Consider the following 23,707-nt stretch of genomic DNA (forward strand, 5'->3'; position numbering starts at 1 on the left):
TGTAATAGATTAGCATGAGTATGCATGTGTTAACGATACAATTGGACACTACATTGCATCATTTTTTTCTTGATTTCTATTCCACCTAAATTCCTGTTATGCATTGACTTGTTATCGTACTGGATATATGCATTTGATCTGTCATTTAGAAAGAAAACATGAAGTGTGATTGATAAGATAGTTGATAGAAAGCGTGAGGATACCCGAGTGGGCACGAGGGTTAGGACGTGCTTGGTGGATGATTGATCGCTCGACATAGTCGCGATCCTGTTGGCCTTACGTTTGAGGTCGTTAGTTTGTGTGTGTAGTAGACATTCAAACACATGCCGTTCGCTAGGGCATATGTGGCGAGTTATCCTCACGAGATTTCTATCAGCTAGAAGGGTGCCCGGTCTGGATGGATGTTGATACCCTTAGCAGATGGCAGGGTATGAATATATTTGAGATACTCCTTGCGGATGGCAGAGTATGCTTTGAGCCTTCGGACATGATGTTGAGACCGGGTACCGGGTGTTGACTGTGCACAGTGGTCTAGTATGATGATATTATACCGAGATATCGGTGATGATTGATGATTGTGATATTGAGAAATGCATATGATTTCATTATTATTTGGTTACCTGATTATCGAGTGATCAATATGCATTATACATGGTTGCATTTGATATCATAGCATAGTCATGGTCGGCATGCATCATGTGTAATATTTGAGAGAGAGTTATGATGATGGTATGACATGGAGATTTATTTATACATTATCGATGATTATATATACTACTAGTTATGACATTACATGTTATCTATTTTTTATTTATGTATTATTGAGGAACATTCATATACTCATTCATGACATGATGCTATTTCTGATTCATATTATCTAGTACATGATTTACTCTCTGTTTGACATCACTGATTCGGGGTAAGGTCTATTCACTGAACCTTTTGCTCATGACTCTCTTTATTTCTTTTCTAACTCCCTCAGATACGTGGTATGTGATAGCGACTTGAGATATCTTGAGAAGATATTTTAGAGTGATGATGAGGTAAGCTATAGATGCGAGACGGTATAGATGATAATTTATATAGGAATTGAATTGTACCAGTATTTGATATTTGTACACTGTTGTATTAGACGATGAATTGTATAATACAGGTCGAATCATAGTATACTCTTATATTAGTCGTTTTAGTTGTATCTTGATGGTTTGTTGTGGCCTGTGTGGGTCCTGCCAGATTATGTAGTGATTTAATGTATATTATTGTGGACTGGAATATTCATATGTTAACAGGTTTATTTGGTTAATAATATGATTTAATTGGTGATGGGTTATGTGATTATGGATATGTTAGTAGGTAGTATTTGGTGATGTCATGATTGTATGTGTACAGGAGAGTATCTATGCGTGCCGGGCGGGGGCGTTACAGCTTAGCCCAATGCCGCCCACTACCATCTCGAGCTCGGGACAGGTCGGGCAGGTTTGGACAGATTAGGCCTAATGATATGTCTAATGAAAGGGGTTAGGATGACATCTTTGATCAGCAAAGGTAATCTAAACTTAAAAACTTTACTAACAAATTCATCGGAAAAAATAGAAAAATTCAGATGGCAAATCTGCCAATAAAGGGAGGTTTCCAAAATAATGCAAAAATGAAGGTGGTAATATGCAAAACCTTTTATGATATCTTAGACAAATGAAAACTTCCTCTTTTGATATTGACATTTTCTATAGACCATCTAAAACTTTTTTGGTCAAAATAATATTTTGTAAATAAATATTATTTAGGGATTATCAAAACGTTTAATATAGAATTACTATTTTCTTTCAAAAATCAATATATACTATTTGCCAAACTACTATTATTTTTGCCAAATAATTAACCAAGCACAAGGATTTTTTTTTAAAAATAAATTGATCTATTAATGTAGCATTTTTTTAGGATAATATAACACTTTACTTTGCTTATGTGGTGCTTATATATATGTCAACAACCATAGCACTTTAGTAAATAGTTTGAAGTCTATATAGCAAATGGGTCATTTTTTAAAATCAATCACAGTAGATTGATCAAAACTCTAGAATCACCAACTAGACGATATTTCTTACAGCAGGTGCATGCATCTCATTGCTGCATTAGAGACCCTTTTTTTTTTTCCTTTTTTTTTTTTCTTTTTTGCATGGGGGCTGAAGAAATGTCTCTTGGGGGGATGAATGTAATTCTCTTTCCAGAGGAAAGGATGTATCTAACACCAGAAGACACAGTACTCTCAGCTGCTTCTGGGCCCCAGAATTTGTCCAGTGTTGAAGGGATCCACTAGCTGGGCCACCATGCAGGTGCTTGTGAGGGCAAAGATCCAACAAAGGTTTGTGACCTGTGAGGATAATTAAGGCAAAATTATTACCCAAGTTGTTCTCAGTAGATGATGGAGTTGAGCGTCCGTAATAAATGCCATATATATATATATATATATATATATATATATACAAGCCTAAAATTGAAAGCCAACCTGAAAAACCTTATGATATTTAATGTTGAGACTTTTGATCTCAACCTCTTTTTGTACTATATATTTGGACGTAGCATGAACGTTTAATTACATCATATTTTTACTTTGTCTCTTGCATATATATGTATGATTGTGTTATCGCTCATTTAAGTTTGAATACGTAGTAGTTATTGTATAATCGTTCATATGTCCCATGCATGCATGAAGTGAGCTGATTTTCATGCATTAGATTACTAACTCGGCTAAAACATATATACTAAGTATTTTCTTTATATATTGATATAGATGAACAACTGTAGAACCTCTAAAATCTTCACGTTTTAACTCCAATTAATGATGAAATAGATATTGAATAAAGATAATCTCTTCTTTAATTTCTACATAAAGCTCCTGGGTTTTGATCCGAAATATCCATACAAAAAAATTCCAAAATGCTTCGCAAGGCATCACTTTTATAGGATTAGGTCTTACAAAACAAAAGGTTTTATTCGCAAATTACTAATAATAACAAATTATACTAACATAATAAATGACAACAAGAAAGAACAAGCAGTGAAGAATAGCATTGTTAATCCTATAAGCATGGTATGTTCCAATTAGCAAAGCATCCCACCATCTATCCATGTGCTACACGTTACAAGATATAACTTAAATAAGAAAAGACGTTTAGATCTGTTATCTTACAATGGAACACAAAAATAAGCATAAATTAATTAATTAATTTACTTCTGTTACCCAAGTTGCAGTCTTACTTCTGCTGTTACCAAGATGGCATGGCAATTTTTTTCACGGGGAAAAAAAGAAAAGAAATCAAACGCCACTCCCAGTTTAAAAACGTGAACAAATCTGATCAACACCTATAAATTAATCACAGCCTCTTTCCTATATATATATATATCAGGAATAAAAAGTCATGCACACTGTCACCATACAAGTTGCTGTTTTGATAACATAATCTTTTACGTACAATAGATTGATGGGTCCCGAAGATCTAATCGGTCTCCCACTACTCATGATAAACACGTCATGTGCCAAGAAATGACATAAATCTCTCTCTCTCTCTCTCTCTCTCTCTCTCTCTCTCTCTATAGAAAGAGTACGTACGTTAAGAAAGATAAATCTTACGATAATATAATCATCACGACAATGCACTTAATTGTACGTAAGGACTAAAAACAACATGCCATGTGACATTCTAAGACTCTTCGTTAGATTGACTTCTAACTCGCCTACGAACACCCCCTCCAGAGGAAGTGGGAAGGCATAGTAGCAAAACCGTGTGCTGCTCTGGCTAGTAAAACTATCCTATTCCGAGAGCTATATATATGTGCATCCAAATGGTAGCTAACTCCAAGCATCTTCCAAGCTTGCTAAGTGTTTGATCAAATTAGCTACCAACCACTCTGTTTCCTTGATCTTTTAAGAGAGAGAGAGAGAGAGAGAGAGAGAGAGATTTGTCTCCATGGGTATCCGTCTTCCAGGAGTGATGCATAAGCTTCAGCGATCTTTGAGCTGGAAACAAGCAGCAGAAATGGCAGACGTCCCAAAAGGCCACTTCCCCATTTACGTAGGCGAGACGGAGAAGCGTTTCGTGATCCCTGTGTCCTACTTGAGAGACCCTTTGTTCCAGAGCTTGCTGGACCGAGCTGAAGAAGAGTTTGGATTTGATCATGCAACTGGTGGCATCAGAGTTCCCTGCGAAGAAGAGTACTTTGTGAGATTAACCAGTCAATTGGGAGGCCGATGATTAAGAGTAGCAAAGTTAATTACGCTACTAATTCTTTTGTCATTCTCTCTCCTTTTCCTTTTTCTCATTTTGTAGTATCCCTCCTAGATAGTATATATACTTTCAGATTACTCATCTTGCAACAGTTTTAGTGCTTGTTATGCCTCCATGAATCACGCATATATTGGTATACTGATTAGAGCTCTGAAGTGCTCAATATAGAACAGAATGGGAGAATGAGGAGGAGAGGGATAGATAAATGGAATAAGTTATATCACAGGATCGATCTGGACTTAGTCTGTGCTGCATCAGGAGAGCTGAATTACATTGCCCAGTTGAGATAGTTCAACATTGGATTTAAATTTTATTGTTGGTAACTTAATTCGAGAGCAACTGGACCTAGGAAAGCAAAGGGACTCCTTTTGAAAGCAACTGCCATATGGGGCCAGAATATGAGAGGTGCCTAAAAAATTTACTCATCAACAGTTGAATCTTCTAAATAGAAGGTTGATTTTTATGTGAAGAAAAAAAAAAGTGAAGACCTTTGAACAGTTGGCATTTCATCCTTTAAATATAGAAGGGAAAAATATATTTTACATTCGTAAAGTTTAGAAAAAAGTGAGAGTGCCTTCTAAATTGGTTGTAAGAAAGAACTTTCATAAGGACATGCATACAATCTAGGATATGCACTCTCATATGACCAAAAATCAATTCTTTTTTTCTTTTTTTTTGTCTCAAAGCAGCCGCAAATGAAGTCCTTTTGGAAATTTCTATTTTTCATCTTTTTTTCTTTTCTGGTATTTAGAAAATCATATTCCAAATACTAGCAACTTTCAGAATATTTAAATTAGGTTTTAGATTTTAGCAAGTAAAATTTCAGTAATATATGTTCAAAAAAATATTTCAGTGATGCGACTGTAACACCCAGAAATTATTTTAAGAAATAATTGTGTGCACGTGCCTCTCACGTGTAAGACTTCCCCCTCATCTTCCTCTTACCTTCATGATACGAGCTTTCTTAGCACGTAGTACTGACCTCAACAAAATTGTCACTAATTATTAGCCAAATTTTACCTAATTTATTTAGACCTTTCTCTTCCTTATTCCTCGATCTCTATTTCTTTACTCTCATTTCTTAGTTTCTGTTCATTGGAAGATGCTCCACATAGTGTGCACATCATTGGAGCCTCACCAGAGTAAGCCAACCTTACTCTTTGCAGGTGACTCATCGTTTTTCTCTGAGTGTTGAGGCCATTGGGTCTAACCTAAAGTCACAACAATGTTAAGCCAAAGTCAATTAATTGTTTTCTCTATGGTTAAATATAATTAGTATTAGATTATTTTCTCTCAGCATTCTATTTGGACCTAATCACATATCTTATGTCAAAATAATTCACACTAGTTATTTATATCTTGGTTATTTATATCTTGGTTATTTATATTTTAATTTTATGTTGGGTGATCACTAGATTAACTAAAATTATTATAATATTTATAAACATACTATTTTGCAATATCTAAATACTAACCTAGTCTTATTCTATTATACTACTAAATTATTGCATTCTTATTATAAATACTTTGTTATATTATATTCAAGTCACTCATTGTGTTCACTAAAATTATTTTATGTTACTGTTATATATGTTAACCATATCAATTTATATGGGTAAACGTATTCAAACTGTGTTTATTTTATTTTAATCCTAAATTTATTATAATAATAATAACAAGACTGTTAAACTTTATTCTACTTAATTATCATATTTCGACATAAATGTATAATCATATAAATTAACTTAACTACATGATTTCAACCAATCATTTCTTTTCATTTAAATATAAATAGATTATTAGAACTGTTTTATTATAGAATTTAAATAATATTCAGTTACACCATGAATTCATTTTACTCTTAGGATAATATTTTATTAATGAATTCATATAAATTAACTTAACTGCATGATTTCAACCAATCATTTCTTTTCATTTAAATATAAATAGATTATTAGAATTGTTTTATTATAGAATTTAAATAATATTCAGTTACACCATGAATTCATTTTACTCTTAGTATAATATTTTATTAATGATTTAAATAATGCTTTCTTTTCTTTTATCTTTCTAGAGCTTTTCGATAATATTTTTTTAACAATATTTCTCCTCTTATATTATCAAACCTATTATAGCAGCCTGACCTGAAAATAAATATAATGACAACAAATAGGTTGAAACAATTGTTTAGATTACCATTACAATTCATTTATGCATAATTATTTTTATAAATCTGGTAGATATGATAAGGTGGCATGGAGGATCTAGAAACATAGAATCAATCTAATATTTGAGAAGAGTTTATCGCAGTCCCGGAATACAATTTAGGCGAATTAGATTTAATATTAATCTATGGGTAGTGTAGATATTTGATAATATGATTCCAATATTGTTATTATAATATAATACTTGTACCTGTATTTTATTGCTTATTTATTATCAATTACTGCTTATCTTTTGTATGGTATACTATTATGTATTTATCTGTGATATATGTGTAAACCCTAATAACTTTAAAAACAGTTAATATATTAAAGATGTGTCAAAGAGACCCAACTCACATAATATGACAATAAGGTCTAGCAATTCTATAATAATAATCTAGGAAATGCGCCAAAGTCATAAGATGTGTTGATAAAAACTGTCATAAAGACAAGATATACTAGTAAAATTCGATAGTGATAAAGCATATCAATGAAAGCTGATAATGCCAAAATGTGATAAATTCACCAAAGAATCTGTCAAAACTATGAAATTCAATAAAATTATACCATAAAACATATGATATATTAATGAACTGGGAAAAAAAATAAAACAAGAAAATCCATCCAAAATATAAGACAATAATCCTGCTTGGAATTGGCTTCTTCTTTGATCAATTGCTCTAAATCTAAGAACCCAACACTAAAAAAATTATTTTGGGATGACATGGCCTTATGGCCATGTAGCTTGATGTTGCCTTGGGGTGCCACGCCCCCCCCGGCCGTCGGCACGGCTTCACCTTAGCACGCCGCCACTCCCTCGTTGCCTCTCTCCTTGTTTCTCTATATCTCACTTTCTTTCTTTCGATCTCTCCCTGTTTCCATCTCGTTGTTGATGAGCCATTTCCTCATCTTTTTCCTTCTCATTTTATTCTTAATTAATTAACGGTGGAATCATAAAAATTAATTATAAATATTAGATTTTATTAAAACTTATATTTTTATTTATAATTATATATAGTTAGCCTTTTATCTTTTTATATAAACAGTGAACAATTATTTTTATCCTTATTTCCTAACTAGTATTTTATAGTAATAATAAATTAAATCTATCATATAGATCTAGTTATTTAATAAACTCAAATATTTTTATACGAGCAAATTTTGATTCGAAAAATGACTAACTTAATGTTACTTGAATATTTTCAGATCTCGAACTCTTTATTTAAGACCTTGATGATCCTACTGGCGATGAGTTAACGTTTGACTTACAGATAAGAGGAATACTTGGTTTGTATTTTTTGATCAGACTATGAGTAGTCTTACCTCCGAGAGAGCTTTACTATATTAGTATATATTACATGTTATGTATTATCATGTATTTGTTAGATTGACTTGTATATGAGTATATAGATGACATATATAAATAATTAGGTATGAATATATTATCTATATTTTATGTCGAGTTGATATATAGCATGAGTATGCATATGGTAGATATAGGGTGAAAATGGGTCGGATTAAGTCCGACCCGACCCGCTATCCAATCTAGATTCGAATAAGGATACGGATAGCATTTACAAAAATATCCAGATCCGGATCCGAATACGGATAGCCTGTTAGAAAAAAATCCGGATCTGGATATAGATACAGGTATAGTTAATTTTATCGGATACGAATTCGGATAATGGATATCCGTTTACCTGCTTAATAAATACCCAACTAATTAACTAAACCCTACTCTCTCTATCTTTCATCTCCCATCTCCTCCCAAATCTCCTAATTTCTCATAGCCGCCTCCATCTAAAATCCCTCGTCGCCATCACCGGTCACGGATGCCACCAACTCTCTAGTCGCATCCCTCCCTCCTCGAGATCGGCCTCACCAAGCTCGGCCTCCTTCGATCCTCCCTCCTCAAGTCCTCCCTTCTCTGGTTCTCCCTCCTTCGTCCCACCCTCCTCGAGCTTGGTCCTCCCTCCTCCGACCCTCCCTCGTCGAGCTGGTAGACAAGGTGATCCTGGATCAACAATGTTTATAGTCAAGTACTAGTGTACTACCATTTATGCTCTCTTAACTCCTCTATTTTTGCACTTTATTATAGTTTTGGATTAATACCCTACTTCAAAATGTGCAATTTTGTTCTAATTCCATGTAGTTGGAGTTGGTTGGTCAATCTCTATATCAATTTTGAAAATTACATAACGGTGTGTCTTCTTCTGAAGTTCCAAGAATATTTCTTTACAATCCTCAGCAACACCTACCCGTGAGGATATGGCATGTCATTCGCTTTTTCATAACTGAGTGAAACTTCAAAATTCTTATCATGTTTGATAGATCTTGATATCTGTAAATTATACATGCCAACATCAGTTTTAAAAAAGCATACCATCAATTAATGCTAGACCGGACTAACTTAATTGAAACCGAAGAGATAGGTAGGAAGGAGTACACCATAGAACCGCCTTAATTAGCATTTTCTTTATCCGTGGTACAAGCAAGAGATCACTATTCTCATCTTTGACAAAACCTGGGCCATCTATATCCAGAAAAAAAAACCATAAGAAGAACCACCTTAAAGATCCAAAAATTTATCCGAAAATTATTCGATCCGTATTCGAAAACTATTTGATCCGTATCCAATAATTTTGTATCCGTTTTCTTAGGATATGGTTTTAATTTTTAATATCCATCAATATCCATATCCGAATCCGTATTGGGATAAAAAATATAGATCCAGATGTACATTGAGTAGGGGGAAAACGGGTTAGATTAACTCCAATCTGACCCGCTATCTGACCTGACTCGGATCGAATTCGGATAAAAAATTTCTATCTGATTCGGATACGGATAGAATTTTTTTAAAAAATTTGGATACGGATTCGGATACGGGTCGAATATATGTTTTAGATTCGGATACGGATATCGAATATTTGTTTACCCGCATATTTTTTTTGAATGATTTACAATTTTAGTTTGCTTATTAAATAGTAAATATTAATATTGTTACTAATTATACGTTATATATTATTTATAGAGATTAATTTTTCTAATTTTACATATTTGACATACAAAAAATTGATTTGTTGTAAAGCTCTTAATATTTTTGTGTTAATTATATCTAAATAAAAGATTATAATTCTTTTAAATTTAATCAATATCCGTTTAAGATTCGATTCTCTATCTGAAAATTATTCGTATCCGTTTAGGCTAGATAATGAGATCGGGTATCGAGTATTGACTATGCGTGGTGGTCTAGTATGATCATGTTATACTAAAATGATGCTGATGTTTGAGATGTTAAGTGATAATTATGCATCATTATTTATAGTTTGTATATGATTATCAAGTGATAATTATGCATAATTATTGTTGCGCTTGATATCATAGCATAGTTATATTTGGCATGCATCAAATATATTATATTTGAAAGAGTTATGATGATGGTATGACTAGAGATATATTTATATATTGTCGAGAATTATACATTGATTAGTCATGACATGATATCTACTATATATCTATATATTATTGAGAATACATTTATATATTTATTCATGATATTGTGCTACTTTCTAATTCATATTTATTTAGTACATTATTTTCTCTCTGTTTGATATTATTGATTCGGGATAAGATCTACTGAGCCTTTGGCTTATGACTTTCTTTATTAATTTTTTTTTTCATATCCCCCTTCTCCTCACAAGATATGAGATACCTAACTTGAGATATCCTGATGGGATGAGCTAAACGTTAGATGATATAAAAGATAATTTATATAAAACTTGAGTTATATTATTATGAGATATTTGTACTCTATTATATTATATTATATGAAAAACCCCTAGACACAAGTATGTATCTAAATACTAGGCAATGATATCACTCGTTCGCTTAAGTAAAAGTCCGTAGAAATATTAAAAACGAAAGCAGAGATGAACGCCAAGATTTTAACGTGGAAAAACCCAAATGAGAAAAAACCACGGATCCAAACTCGGATCAAAACTAATCACTAGAATAGTAGCAGTTACTAGATTGACTCACAAAACAACCCGTCGATCCAAACGACTTTGTTCTTCTCAGTCTTGCTCGCTAGAACCTACGATTCACTACTTCTTGTGATTGAAGTCCAACCTCAGTAACCCTCGAGATTGATCTTTCGTCTAGATAACCCTTAAGACGAAAGATTAACTTTTTAATGATGAGTGGAACCTTGTTAGTTGAAGAACCGATGTAGCCTCAAGAAGTCTCCTTCAATAATACTTTTTCAACCACCCTAGAGATAGGGCATCACAATCCTTATATATGATCTCCAAGATAGAGCCAAATCCAAGTCTTATCCGTACTTACGAAAGTCCAATTTTATCAAACTTCGTTGGTGCGTTCGAACGCGGCCCGAGTGCGTTCGAACAGGCCCGAGTGCATTCGAACGCGACAACTTGAATTCTTTAGGTTGCGTTCGAACGCGTTTGTGAACACATCTCTCGGTCTGTGTGAACGGAGTACCCGAGTTCGAACGCGTTTGTGAACGCGGCTCTCTGTTTATGTGAACGCAGTACCCGCGTTCGAACGCGTTTGTGAACGCGGCTCTCTGTCTGTGTGAACGTAGATTCCGCGTTCGAACGCGTTTGTGAACGCGGCTCTCTGTCTGTGTGAACGCAGATTCCGCGTTCGAACGCGTTTCTGAACGCGGTGTGAACTCAACGGCTTTTCTCCAATAATCTTGCAATTCTTCAAACCAGAGATATTCTAGACTTATGTAAAGCTCATATACATGAAAAAAAATATACTTAGAATATTTTGTACACAATTGCCAACAAATAAAAACCTAACATTATACTTGCGTATCAGTTGTTTTAGTTATATCTTAGTGGTTTGTCTTGGCCTATGTGGATCATGCTAGATTATATAGTAGACCAGCATGATTGTTGTGTATTTAGATATTGATATGTTAACTTATTTATTTGAATGATAGTATAATTTATCTGGGGATAGATTATATGAGTACAAGTATACTTTTGCATGACGACCCTGTCTATCCTATCATGTGCGTTACGCATGCTGTGTGGATGCCTAGGCATATATGTGCTCGCTAGATGGGAGCATTTCGGTAAACACTCAAACAAATAGCATCTCACACTTTGATAAAAAAAAATAAAGCTCCTTTAGATGAGAGATTTTTGGATAGGATGGATCCTTAAGAATACTTTTAGATCTCTTATATATAATGTGATGAACTTTTGCAATTAGTATTCAGTAAATCACAAAACAAAACAATAATTTGATTATATTTTTTTAACGTTTCTTATAAATTCTAGCCAATTAGTTCGAGCCAATTGAGTGTGGTTCGAATCTAACTTATTTAATTTCTTAATTGTTCCATAGCTAAAACTATGATGTGGTTCAAACCGCTCAAATTTGGGTCAAACCAATTATGCAAATTTGCTAAATTTTAGTTTTTTTAACACTTTGTTCTTAGATTTCTTTCACATGTACAAATCTTCTACGAATATGTAATTTTATTATACATTAAACAATAATTTTATTATACACGTACGAATAGATTTACACGTACGAATATGTAATTTTATTATACATCAAATCAAACAATATGAAAACTACTTACAGACCGTCCATTAATATATATATATATATATATAGTGTATGACCAGACACAATCAGCTGCTTCTGGGCCCAGATACTTTGCAAGTGGAAAAGGTAGACATAACATGATTAGTGTGGTCCTACTTCTAGGGAAGACAAATTTCCAACAAGATGACATATATGAGCTGTAAGGATAATTGAAGTTATAGACATGTTGATCGCCCTATAAGAAGAACTTAAGAGGCCATTCCCAAACAGTTTGAGCTTTTCTGAATAATATTACTAGCAAGATGCCTCGGAGTTACAAAATAGCCAATATATATTACATTCTTGTTAAACATGTCATGTGCCGAGGTCTCTCTCTCACTCACTCTCATATAATATCTCTATGATGCTTAAGGATATATAATTATAACAATATCACCCAATCGTTTAGTTATAAAAGATTTGAAAAAAGCACCGTGAATCGCGTAAGTTAGAAGTCATAAATGAAATCCAACTTATATTTACTCTTTCGAAACCTCTATCTTGTCAGCAAGTGGAAGGCAGAGTAGCAAAACCGTGTGCTACGCTGCGGAAGTATCAAAGTTTGGAAGCTATATAAATAGATCAAATTATCCTCCAAGTTTTGCAAGTGTCTTATAGAATTCCTGCACTTGCTACCCTAGCTTTCAAGTCCCTTCAATTCTTTGATATCAAGAGAGATCCATGGGTGTCCGTCTTCCAGGAGTAATGCATATGCTTCAGCGATCTTTGAGTTGGAAACAAACTGCACAAATGGCAGATGTTCCAAAAGGCCACTTCCCCATTTACGTAGGCGAGACGGAGAAGCGTTTCGTGATCCCTGTGTCGTACTTGAGAAATCCTTTGTTCCAGAGCTTGCTGGACCGAGCGGAAGAAGAGTTTGGATTTGATCATGCAACAGGTGGTATCAGAGTTCCCTGCGAAGAAGAGGTCTTTGTGAGGTTAACCAGTCAACTGGGAGGCCTGTGATTAAACAGCAAAGTTAGCTACTAATTCTTTTGTCATCCTTTCTCTTTTTCCTTTTCTCATTTTGTAATATCCCTCATAAGTAGTATATACTTTCAGATTAACTCACCTTGCAACAGTTTTGTTCTTGTTATGCCTCCATGAATCATGCAGAGTGGTATACTGATTAGAGCTCTGAAATGCTCAATATGGAACAGAGTGGGAGAAATAAGGAGGAGAGGGATAGATAGATGGAATAAGTTATTCACAGGATCTATCTGGACTTATTCTGTGGTGCATCAGGAGAGCTGAATTACATTGCCCAGTTGAGATAGTTCAACATTGGATTTAAATTTTATTGTTGGTAACTTAATTTGAAAGCAACAGGACCTAGGAAAGCAAAGGGACCCCTTTTGATAGCAATTGCCAAATGGTGCCTAAAAAAATTTATTCATCAACAGTTAGATTTTTCTAAATGGAAGGTTGTTTTCAGTGTGAATAAAGAAAGACTTTTAGGCATTTTCATTGATAAGTAGACAAGCGAAAATATATTTTATCTTCGTAAACTTTAGCTAAAAGTGAGAGTGCCTTCCAATTTGTACTAAGTAAAAAATAAGTGAGTACATGTATCATTCTACGATATGTACTCTCAATCATACATGTAAAAATAAAATATGATGAACTCTATCCACAAAATCAATATATAACTTACTTACTCCATATAAGTACAACGATCAATGCATATGAATATCCAATATGACCAAAAATTAATTTTTCATCTCAAATCAGTCACATATCCAAGTCTTTTTGGAAATTTATATTTTTCATTTTTTTTTCTTTTCTGGTATTAAGAAAATCAGATTTCAAATACTAGCAAGGTTAGTTTTGAACATTAAAAACAGATTTCAGATTTTAGCATATATAATTTCAGCAACACATGTTCAAAAAAATGCTATGCAACTCATATCATGAACAATTTTTTTTTAAATACATCAAAATACACACACACACACATATATATATATATATATATATATATATATATATCGAGATAAGTTAATAAAAACCGTTAAAACCATCGGTCAATGAGATCCATTAAAATCAATACAGTTTTCTAATTGGCAGAAATAGACCCCTCTATTATCAAATTACAATTTCGAATTATTTTTACTAATTTAGCCCTAACAAATCCCCAAAAGATTACTATATCCTAGAAAAGCGTACGCATCACCTATGTAATTTATACGTATCGCCTATACAAAATGTAAACTCTAATTTTTAATAATACATATATCGAGATTTTTTTAAAAAATTTTTTTTTGCATCACTTATATAATTTATATGCATCACCTATGCAAAAAGAATGCTCTAATTTAAAAAAAAAACACTACGCATCATTTATATAATATATACGTATTACCTATGTAAAATATAAGCTACGATTTTTAATGATGTGCGTAACAAGATTTCAAAAAAAAAAAATATCACGTATCACCTATGTAATTTATATGCATCGCTTATGCAAAATGTTCGCTCTAATTTTTAGCAATGTGTGCATCGAGATTAAACGGTCGTATTGGATTAGAGAAAGAGAAAATTAGTCTAAATCAGTAAAAAAAAGTTGAATTTGCAATTCGATAATAGAGGGTCTATTTCTACCAATTAAAAAATTGAAGTTCTTTTTACTACAAATCGCCCGAAGGTATGCCAATAAAATCTAACGAAAATATATAAGATGTCGTCAAAAAAACCCAAATCACATAATATGTTAATAAGTTCACGCAAATCTATAAGATAATTTCATGAAATTTGTCAAATTCATGAGATGTGTCTACAAAAACTTGTCACAATATATAGTAATAAAATCCGATGGTTATAAAGTATGTCAATAAAATCTGATAAGGTCAAAACATGTGACAATGAAATCCACCAAAGAATTCGCCCAAAATATATGATAAAAAATTCATTTAAATCACAAGATGTATCAACGAAATCAAATAAGGATAAAAAGAATATGAATGACCGAAAAAATTGAAGCTAGGGTCAAATGTTTTTCAAAAAGCTCCCCTTTAGACGAAGTAGCCTAAAGAGCAGATCATTAATAAACACCACCTCAAAGCCTAAGATAATTTTTTTCACGCAAATAGCTCGCAATTTGGATTACTTGCAAGAGATTTAAACAAATATATATATATATATATATATATATATATATATATTTCTTTTCTTAGCACCCATATTTTGAGATGTATGAAAATTAATGAGCATATCATCACAGAAATGTTGTATATCATTGTAAGCATTAAATTCTTTTGCAAAAAATAATTGAAGCGACTGAATCAACCATGTTATGATTTAAGATCTTAGCAATTGAATACAACATTTAGATTATACCACATCTATGACAAATAGGAACATACAACATTATATTTAAGTCCTTACTCGTATCATCATATTTCACATTATGCTAATTTACAAAAACACACTTAGCAAAGATTTTTCTCATAATTTATGTCCCAACCATGCTTAGGCAAAGTAATTAAAAATTTGTTCTCACATAGAAGCATTCACAGAAGAATATGTAAATTAGAGGATTTACATTATATCATCCCTTTTCTTTTTTATTTTTTTCCTTCATTAGACCCCTAGGTGATTTTGTTTGCCAATTAGAATATTATTTTCTTGTTGAAGAAAGGGAAACAAAGTTTCACTTTGATATCTTAAACTTTGCTCCTTTTCAACCATTTAATTGATCTTCATTGAATACAGCTTATCACGGAGAGTTATATTCTTATCTTGTATATTCTCAAGTTTCGTTCTTAGATCTTCAACTTGGTTCAATTTAAACTTCTTCTCATTGTTTGTTTCATAGAGCCATCTTACTAGTTTTGCATTTGATTTCATTAGTTTGTTCTATTCAGAGAACATCTTACAGGGGCCTTGAAATTTTTGTCAACGTACTCATCATCCACTCTTTCAACTTGTTTATCTAAAAAAATATCTCACAAGAATAATAAATAAATAACTAGAAAAGCACTAAAAGTAATATGATTGTCCAGGTTGGAAGAGGATTCATCTTTAACCAATTACTCTAAATCAATACAATTATTCTCATCATCAACTGATGTTATTATCTAATAAAACACTTGTTCTCAAAAAGTATATGATAGAATATGAAATAAACAAACTTGAAAAATCCATAGTTAAATGATAGCTCTAAAATAAGAGGAATCTGCTTCAATATTAATAAATAAAAAAAATTGAATCCGTAAGCATGCTCCGATACCAATTGAGATTTTAGAGGAAATAATAATTTTAAACCAACTAGGATAAGATTGATATGGAAAGTCAAAACTCAAAGTTTAAACTAAGTTGAAAATTGAAAATCAAAACCAAAACCTGCACTATGGAAATCGAATTGTAGGCCTAGAAAGGTTGTATACAACTTGACCAAAATAAAGTAGAAGAAATAAAAATGAGTACTATAGGAAAGGTAAAAGCATAATAAGACCATGACAAAATAATTTTAACGTGGAAAATCTCTCTCAACGAAAAGAGAAGAAAAAAAAAACTATGGTCCACCCATATCAAATCAATATATTTCAATAGAAATAAGATTCATTTACGATTGCTCTTGCCGCGTCAACTACTATTGATTGAAGTCTTACTATGTGAAACTTGATTGCTTTTGTGTCCGAGTTATGGATCACTCTTGCAAGAACATGTGTCATTATAAATGTGTGATAACAACTCAATTTATCTCCTCCAAATACTTTAAAAAATATGTTGATAGAGACAAACACCTGAACAAATAACGCTTTATACTTTGATTGGAAAGTGAAGCTCATTCAAGTGAGAGATTTTTCAGTGGGATGAATCCTTGAGAATAACTTTAGGTTCCTTATATAGAGTGTGAACAATCTCTGCAATTCCTATTCGGTAAATTAAGGAAATACCAAGTCTAGTTATGTTTTTGAACTTTTCTTATCAATTCTAGCCGACCGATTCGAGTTGATTTGAATGTGGTTCACATCAAACTTATTTTCTTTCAGTGTTCCATAGCTAAAACTATGTTGCGATTCAAACTGCTTAGAATTGTTTTACACTTTGTTATTCAATTTCTTCACACTTACAAGTCTTTTTATAAGTAGTGTGACATTTTCATACATAAACTTAGATTATGCAATATAATTACTAATCTTTTCTGTCCATAAATTTGATATTATAATAATTAAGTTGCACTTACGAAAGCTGAACACATTCAATAATCAATTTTAAAAATACTTGCATCCTACCATTACGATGTGAGTAATTTAATTCACTGAGTAATAGAGATCTAATAATTCCTTAGAAAAGTTTATGTGGTAGTGGATCTCTCTTTAGGGTAAGAGATAGAGTATACACTGATACTAACTAAAATTTTAAAAACATTTAGAAAATACTTTTGAATGAAAACCATAAAATTAAAAAAACACAAAAATGATTTGCAAAAAGTAACACGCAAAGACAGAAACATTTACTTGAAAAAACCCCTTACCAACTATATTAAAACCCACAAATCCATTTTTCGGTTCAAACCAAGCAAATATGATAATTAATGGCTGCAAAATGCTTACTTATCAGCCACTGGTATGTATAATCTATGACCAGATATAATAAGCTGCTTCTGGTCCCTGATATTTTGCAAGTGGAGAAGGTAGACATAAGATGCTTAGTATGGTCCTACTTCTAGGGAAGACATATTCCAACAAGATCACTTATATGAGTTGTAAGGATAATGAAAGTAATAGTCATGTTGATCGTCCTGTAAGAAGAACCTAAGAGGTTACAAGCAGGAGAACATGGTACCACAAGGGCAGTGTTGGGCTGATGCAAGTAATACCCCAGGCAAGGGGAAAACTCTAGCAACAGTACCATAAAGGCATTGAAGCTATTGTTGTCCCTATAACTTCATAAATTAGAAAACATGCATGATAAATGTCGAGATTGATTGAAACTACCAGATAGTATACTTATTTGATGGTATTTCAAGCAACTAATTAGGTCCCATGTATGCTTCTAATTATTATTCGATAGCAGGAAACTTTTGTAGGAACAGTCATGTACCCATTTCTGATCACATGCATCACGTCCTTCGTTCAATACTGGGACCAGATACATATTTCTTTGAGGGATTAATTGAATTGCTTTGCAGAGGGTAGGGTCTACAGCAGACACAGTCAGCTGATTCTGGGCCTATATATGTTGCAAGTGATGAATGTAGACTTAAGTTGCTGCTATTGTGAGAAAAAAATGTCCAACAACATCAATATGATCTGTGAGGATAAAGGCAAGTAATAAGCAAGTTGATTTCATGAACCTGACAGGTTAGAAGCAGCAGAACATGATAACACAAGGATACTGCATGCATGCATGCTGGGATAATGCAAGGGGAGAAGTGTAACAAGAGCACACAATGGCACGGAGTTAATCGGATGTTGGATTTACTAGAGAGTAGAGGCCCTCTTTGACTTAGTTTGAGCTTTTCTGAAGAATATTAGTTACTAGCAAGATGCCTCGGAGTTGCAAAATCACAATATATATAATATTCTATTCATGTTAAACATGTCATGTGCCGAGGAGAGAAGAAAACACACACACTCTCTCTCTCTCTCATAATATCATCAATACATGCACTTTGTGATGCTTAAAAATATATATAATTATAACAATACAGTATGTGAACTGATGGACTCTTGCTCTAATAGGAAAACAGAATCACCCAATCGTTTAGTTAGAAAAGATTTGAAAAAGCACCGTGAATCGCGTATGTCCGTATATTCTTATATTTACTACTCTTTCTAAACCTTATCTTGTCATTCATATATACACCGACAGAACAAGTGGGAAAGCAGAGTAGCAAAACCGTGTGCTTTGCTGCTCAAGTATCAAAGTAGGCAACGCTATATATATAGATCAAATTATCCTCCAAGTTTGCAAGTCTTCTATAGAATTCCTGCACTTGCTACGCTAGCTTTCAAGTCCCTTCTGTTCTTTGATCTTAAGATAGATCCATGGGTGTCCGTCTTCCAGGAGTGATGCATATGCTTCAACGATCTTTGAGTTGGAAACAAACTGCAAAAATGGCAGACGTTCCAAAAGGCCACTTCCCCATTTACGTAGGCGAGACGGAGAAGCGTTTCGTGATTCCTGTGTCCTACTTGAGAAATCCTTTGTTCCAGAGCTTGCTCGACCGAGCGGAAGAAGAGTTTGGATTTGATCATGCAACAGGTGGCATCAGAGTTCCCTGCGAAGAAGAGGTCTTTGTGAGATTAACCAGTCAATTGGGAGGACTATGATAAAGAAGACTCTTCAAAGTTACTTTGTTTCAAAGTAGCAAAGCTAGCTACTAATTCTTTTGTCATTCTCCTTATCTATCTCTCATTTGTAATACTAATATCCCACCTAAATAGTACATACTTTCTTTCAGATAACACATCTTGCAACAGTTTTAGTGCTTGCTATGTCTCCAAATTAGACCTCTCTAGTGCTCAATATGGAGAATGAGGAGAGGGATAGTTAACGAAACAAGTTCACAGGATCATTCTGGGATAATTCATCTAGATAGCTGATTGAATTACATTGCCCAGTTTAGATAGTTCACACGTTTGGCTTTGGTTAGTTAATTTGAAAGCAATAGGGACCCCCTTTGGAAAGGACATTGCCATGGTGCGAGAACATGAGAGGTGCCTTGGAATTTATTCATCAACAGTTGGCATCTTCTAAATGGGAGGTTGTTTCCTATGTGAAGAAAAAGACGTCCAACACTTGGCATTTTCATCGTTAGAGGAGGGGGAAAATATATTTTACCTTCCATTAGAAAGTATACGTTCTTCATCAGACAACTCATCCTGCATTTCCCTAAGGACAAATGTCATATTTTTAACCTCCTAAATAACAACCACTTGTTATGTCTTCATGAATCATACATATCGATCTACTGATAAGACATCTGTTGAATTCGGCTGACTATTTATACATCAAGGAAATTGTATTTATTCCTAATTACGAAGGTTCTAAGTCTACACGCCTGTGCTACAGGAGGTAGTTTACAATTATAAGTTGCATATTAAAAATAAAGAGGGTACTGATTAGAGGAAACAGCAGCGAATAATGATCCCAAAATTATAATCCTTCCATTTGCGGGAAAAAAAGAGAGGGGAGAAGAAACATCAATGATGATGATTAGTGCAAATATCTTTTTATGCATAGATATAAAGATCATAAATTTATAATCTCTCTATTGGGATATCAATCTCACCCTCCTTACGAGTTGTTTCTTATTTTGATAGATATGGCATCCCGTCTGAATTCATAATTTTATGTATTGTATTCGAGCTAAACATGAGATATATGTGGCCCACATAACTAATTAAATCTCATGTTTATATCCCCAAACAAACACCGTTAAAGATAAAACACAAAATGCTCAGATAAAGTGATTAAGGCTCCCATAAAAAAAGCTGCAGTGAGCTCCAAATCATATCTTTTGAAGTAGGAATTCAACTCTTATACGGAAGTAATTTCCCTCACCTAATTTCAAATGCTATGTCTACAGGCTTTCTTTAAAAAAAAAATACTGTGATAGAACTCAAAAGAAAGGATTATCCAAACGCAAGTCGCAGAGATGTTAATTTTTTTAATCATTCATGAGCCCAAAGAGTGGATATGAGTTAGACAAAGAGCTAACCATCCATAAATACAGAAATACTTAGGCTCCACCATGTTTTGGCCAATATTAAATTGCATAGTTTAGGCTTCAAGCCATGTACCTGACGGAACAATTGCCGAGCTATTCCTTTAAGCTAACTGCACTGTAAGTTATCAACTAAGTTAGGCAATTGAGCTAAGCTAAAATTATTCATAATATTATTTGGGATTAGAATCAAACCCATGACCTTTTTTATTATGGAGAAAATATCTATCAACTCTACTAGAATTGGTTGGTGATATTATCTCATAACGAACGAGGTAGAGCCCGCCCGAGCATACTCCATGTGGCATTGGTGATGTTATCCCGTAATGAGATAGAGCCCGCCCGAGCATACTCCATGTGGCATTCCATGCAAGGTCGCATGCATACTTGGCTTCTAATTATAATCGGGTAGCAGGAAACTTTTGTAGGACCAGTCATGTACCCCGTAGCTGATCATGCATTACATCCTTCTTTCAATACTGGAGCCAGATACATATTTCTTTGGGGGATTAATTGAATTGCTACGCAGAAGGTAGGGTCTACACCAGACGCAGTCAGCTGATTCTGGGCCTATATATATGTTGCAACTGATGAATGTAGACCTAAGTTGCTGCTATTGTGAGGAAAAATGTCCGACAGCATCAATATGATCTGTGAGGAAAAAGGCAAGTCATAAGCAAGTTGATTTCATGAACCTGACAGGTCAGAAGCAGCAGAACGTGATAGCATAAGGGCACTGCATTCTGGGATAATGCAAGGGAAGAAGTCTAACAAGAGCACCATGCTCGATAACACGGAGTTAATTGGATGTTGGATTTACTAGAGGACCCTACCATGCATTCTGGGATATAAAGGCATGATATTATGTAAATTAAAGCTCAAGTTTTTAGAAATTTTTTTGATTGTTTGAGATGATACTAGAGCTTGGTTAATCTCTATATGTGTGAGGGGTTCTAATATAGTACAGGAGGATGCCACATCCTTCTTTTCTTCTAGATGCAAGGAAATAACTGCATGTGATGACTGTGAAAATGCATGATATGCCTGCCTTACGAAGCCATTTCCAAACAGTTTGAGCTTTTCTGAACAATACTACAAGCAAGATGCCTCGTAGTTACAAAATCACAATATATATTTTTTAAGTAGTACAGTAGAATAATGGGATCCAAAGATCGAAATGGTATTCTATTCATGTTAAACATGTCATGTGCCGAGAAGAGAAGAAAGCGTGCTCTCTTTCTCTCTCTCTCTCGCTCTCGCTCGCATATAATATGCATCAATACATGCACTTTGTGATACTTAAGGATATATAATTATAACAATATAGTATGTGACCTGATGGACTCTTGCTCTAGTAAGAAAACAGTATCACCCAATCATTTAGTTAGAAAAGATTTGAAAAAGCACCGTGAAGCGCGTATGTCGGCATAATTTAGAGGTCATAACTGAAATCCGACTTATATTTACTCTTTCTAAATCTTATCTTGTCATTTATAAACTCACCTACAGAGCAAGTGGAAGGCAGAGTAGCAAAACTGTGGGCTACGCTGCTGAAGTATCAAAGTAGGAAAGCTATATATATAGATCAAATTATCCTCCAAGTTTGCAAGCCTTCTATAGAATTCCTGCACTTGCTACCCTAGCTTTCAAGTCCCTTCAGTTCTTTGATCTTAAGAGAGATCCATGGGTGTCCGTCTTCCAGGAGTGATGCATATGCTTCAACGATCTTTGAGTTGGAAAAAACCTGCACAAATGGCAGATGTTCCAAAAGGCCACTTCCCCATATACGTAGGCGAGACGGAGAAGCGTTTCGTGATTCCTGTGTCGTACTTGAGAAATCCTTTATTCCAGAGCTTGCTCGACCGGGCGGAAGAAGAGTTTGGTCTTGATCATGCAACAGGTGGCATCAGAGTTCCCTGCGAGGAAGAGGTCTTTGTGAGGTTAACCAGTCAGTTGGGAGGCCTATGATTACTAATAAAAGTAAAAACTGAGCAGTCCACAATTTTGTACCAAAATATCAAAGCTAATTTCTTTTTTTCTTTTCTTTCCTCACCTGTAATTTCTCTCTTAAACAGTATTAACTTCTTGGGCCAACCACACAGAGTTCTTGATTTGGTACCTTCTTGTTTGTAATCTTTGTTGCTTGTTCGTGGATCAAGCACTTTAGAGTAAGATTACCAAATAGAGTTCTCTGCTGACATTAGCTGACTACAAGTCATGGAAATTGTATGAAGTTTTTCAACTAATATGCCTACCGGTCCAAAGTTGAAGTGATTCAGTTTCTTCCTAGTGAACTGCTCGACAATCCTGAAGTCAAACTCTTCCACTCCATTGTTAGTTGATCTTGGAAAGAAAGATTCTTCAATAGGAAGTCTTGGAAAGGCGTACTGTTTCTCGGAAAGGAGAGAAACAATGATGCCTCGTTTAAGGATTTTGCACAGAGGACTGCAAATTCTTAATATCCATGCACCGAGGGTATTAATTTTTTTACGCGAAAACAGGGAGGGTCGGTGGGTAAAAAACGAGATGAAATTAATATATCAGTTCGGAGGAACAGGAGCAGTTTTTATTTTTATAATTTTACAAGTCACACCTTATATTTTATCTATTTTACAAGTCACACCTTATATTTTATCTATTTTATAAGTTATATTTTATCTTTAAAGATTTTATAATTTAACCTTTCATTTTTTTATAATTTTTATTTAATATTCTGGGTTAACTTCAATTAAATAGAATGATACTAGCAAATAAATATTTTTTATAATGCATTGAATAATTTATAGAATATCTAAATTACTCTTGTTTCTTTCATCCTCTCCTTATCTCTCATATTCTCTATCATCTTCACCACCTTATTATGTCTAAACTTATCATCTTCACCACCTTATTATGTCTAAACTGGAGGTTTTGAT

General features: G+C 33.7%; 3 protein-coding genes across 3 annotated transcripts; all 3 read left to right on the top strand.

The window, feature by feature from the left end:
* The first annotated feature begins 3,968 nt into the window (after window positions 1-3,968).
* On the top strand, window positions 3,969-4,253 carry LOC140788473 (auxin-induced protein 15A-like). The gene has a single exon (XM_073137729.1). The coding sequence runs from the start codon at window positions 3,969-3,971 to the stop codon at window positions 4,251-4,253; it is 285 nt and encodes a 94-aa protein (XP_072993830.1).
* An 8,543-nt stretch (window positions 4,254-12,796) lies between these two features.
* Window positions 12,797-13,081, top strand: LOC140788474 (auxin-induced protein 15A-like). The gene has a single exon (XM_073137730.1). It carries the CDS (start codon window positions 12,797-12,799, stop codon window positions 13,079-13,081), a length of 285 nt encoding a protein of 94 aa, XP_072993831.1.
* A 6,029-nt stretch (window positions 13,082-19,110) lies between these two features.
* Window positions 19,111-19,395, top strand: LOC140788475 (auxin-induced protein 15A-like). Its single transcript, XM_073137731.1, has one exon. It carries the CDS (start codon window positions 19,111-19,113, stop codon window positions 19,393-19,395), a length of 285 nt encoding a protein of 94 aa, XP_072993832.1.
* Window positions 19,396-23,707: the final 4,312 nt, after the last annotated feature.

Source organism: Typha latifolia, chromosome 5 (assembly GCF_019914945.1).
Source record: "Typha latifolia isolate L0001 chromosome 5, TyphaL0001v2, whole genome shotgun sequence".
In the NCBI taxonomy this organism is placed as follows: Eukaryota; Viridiplantae; Streptophyta; class Magnoliopsida; order Poales; family Typhaceae; genus Typha; species Typha latifolia.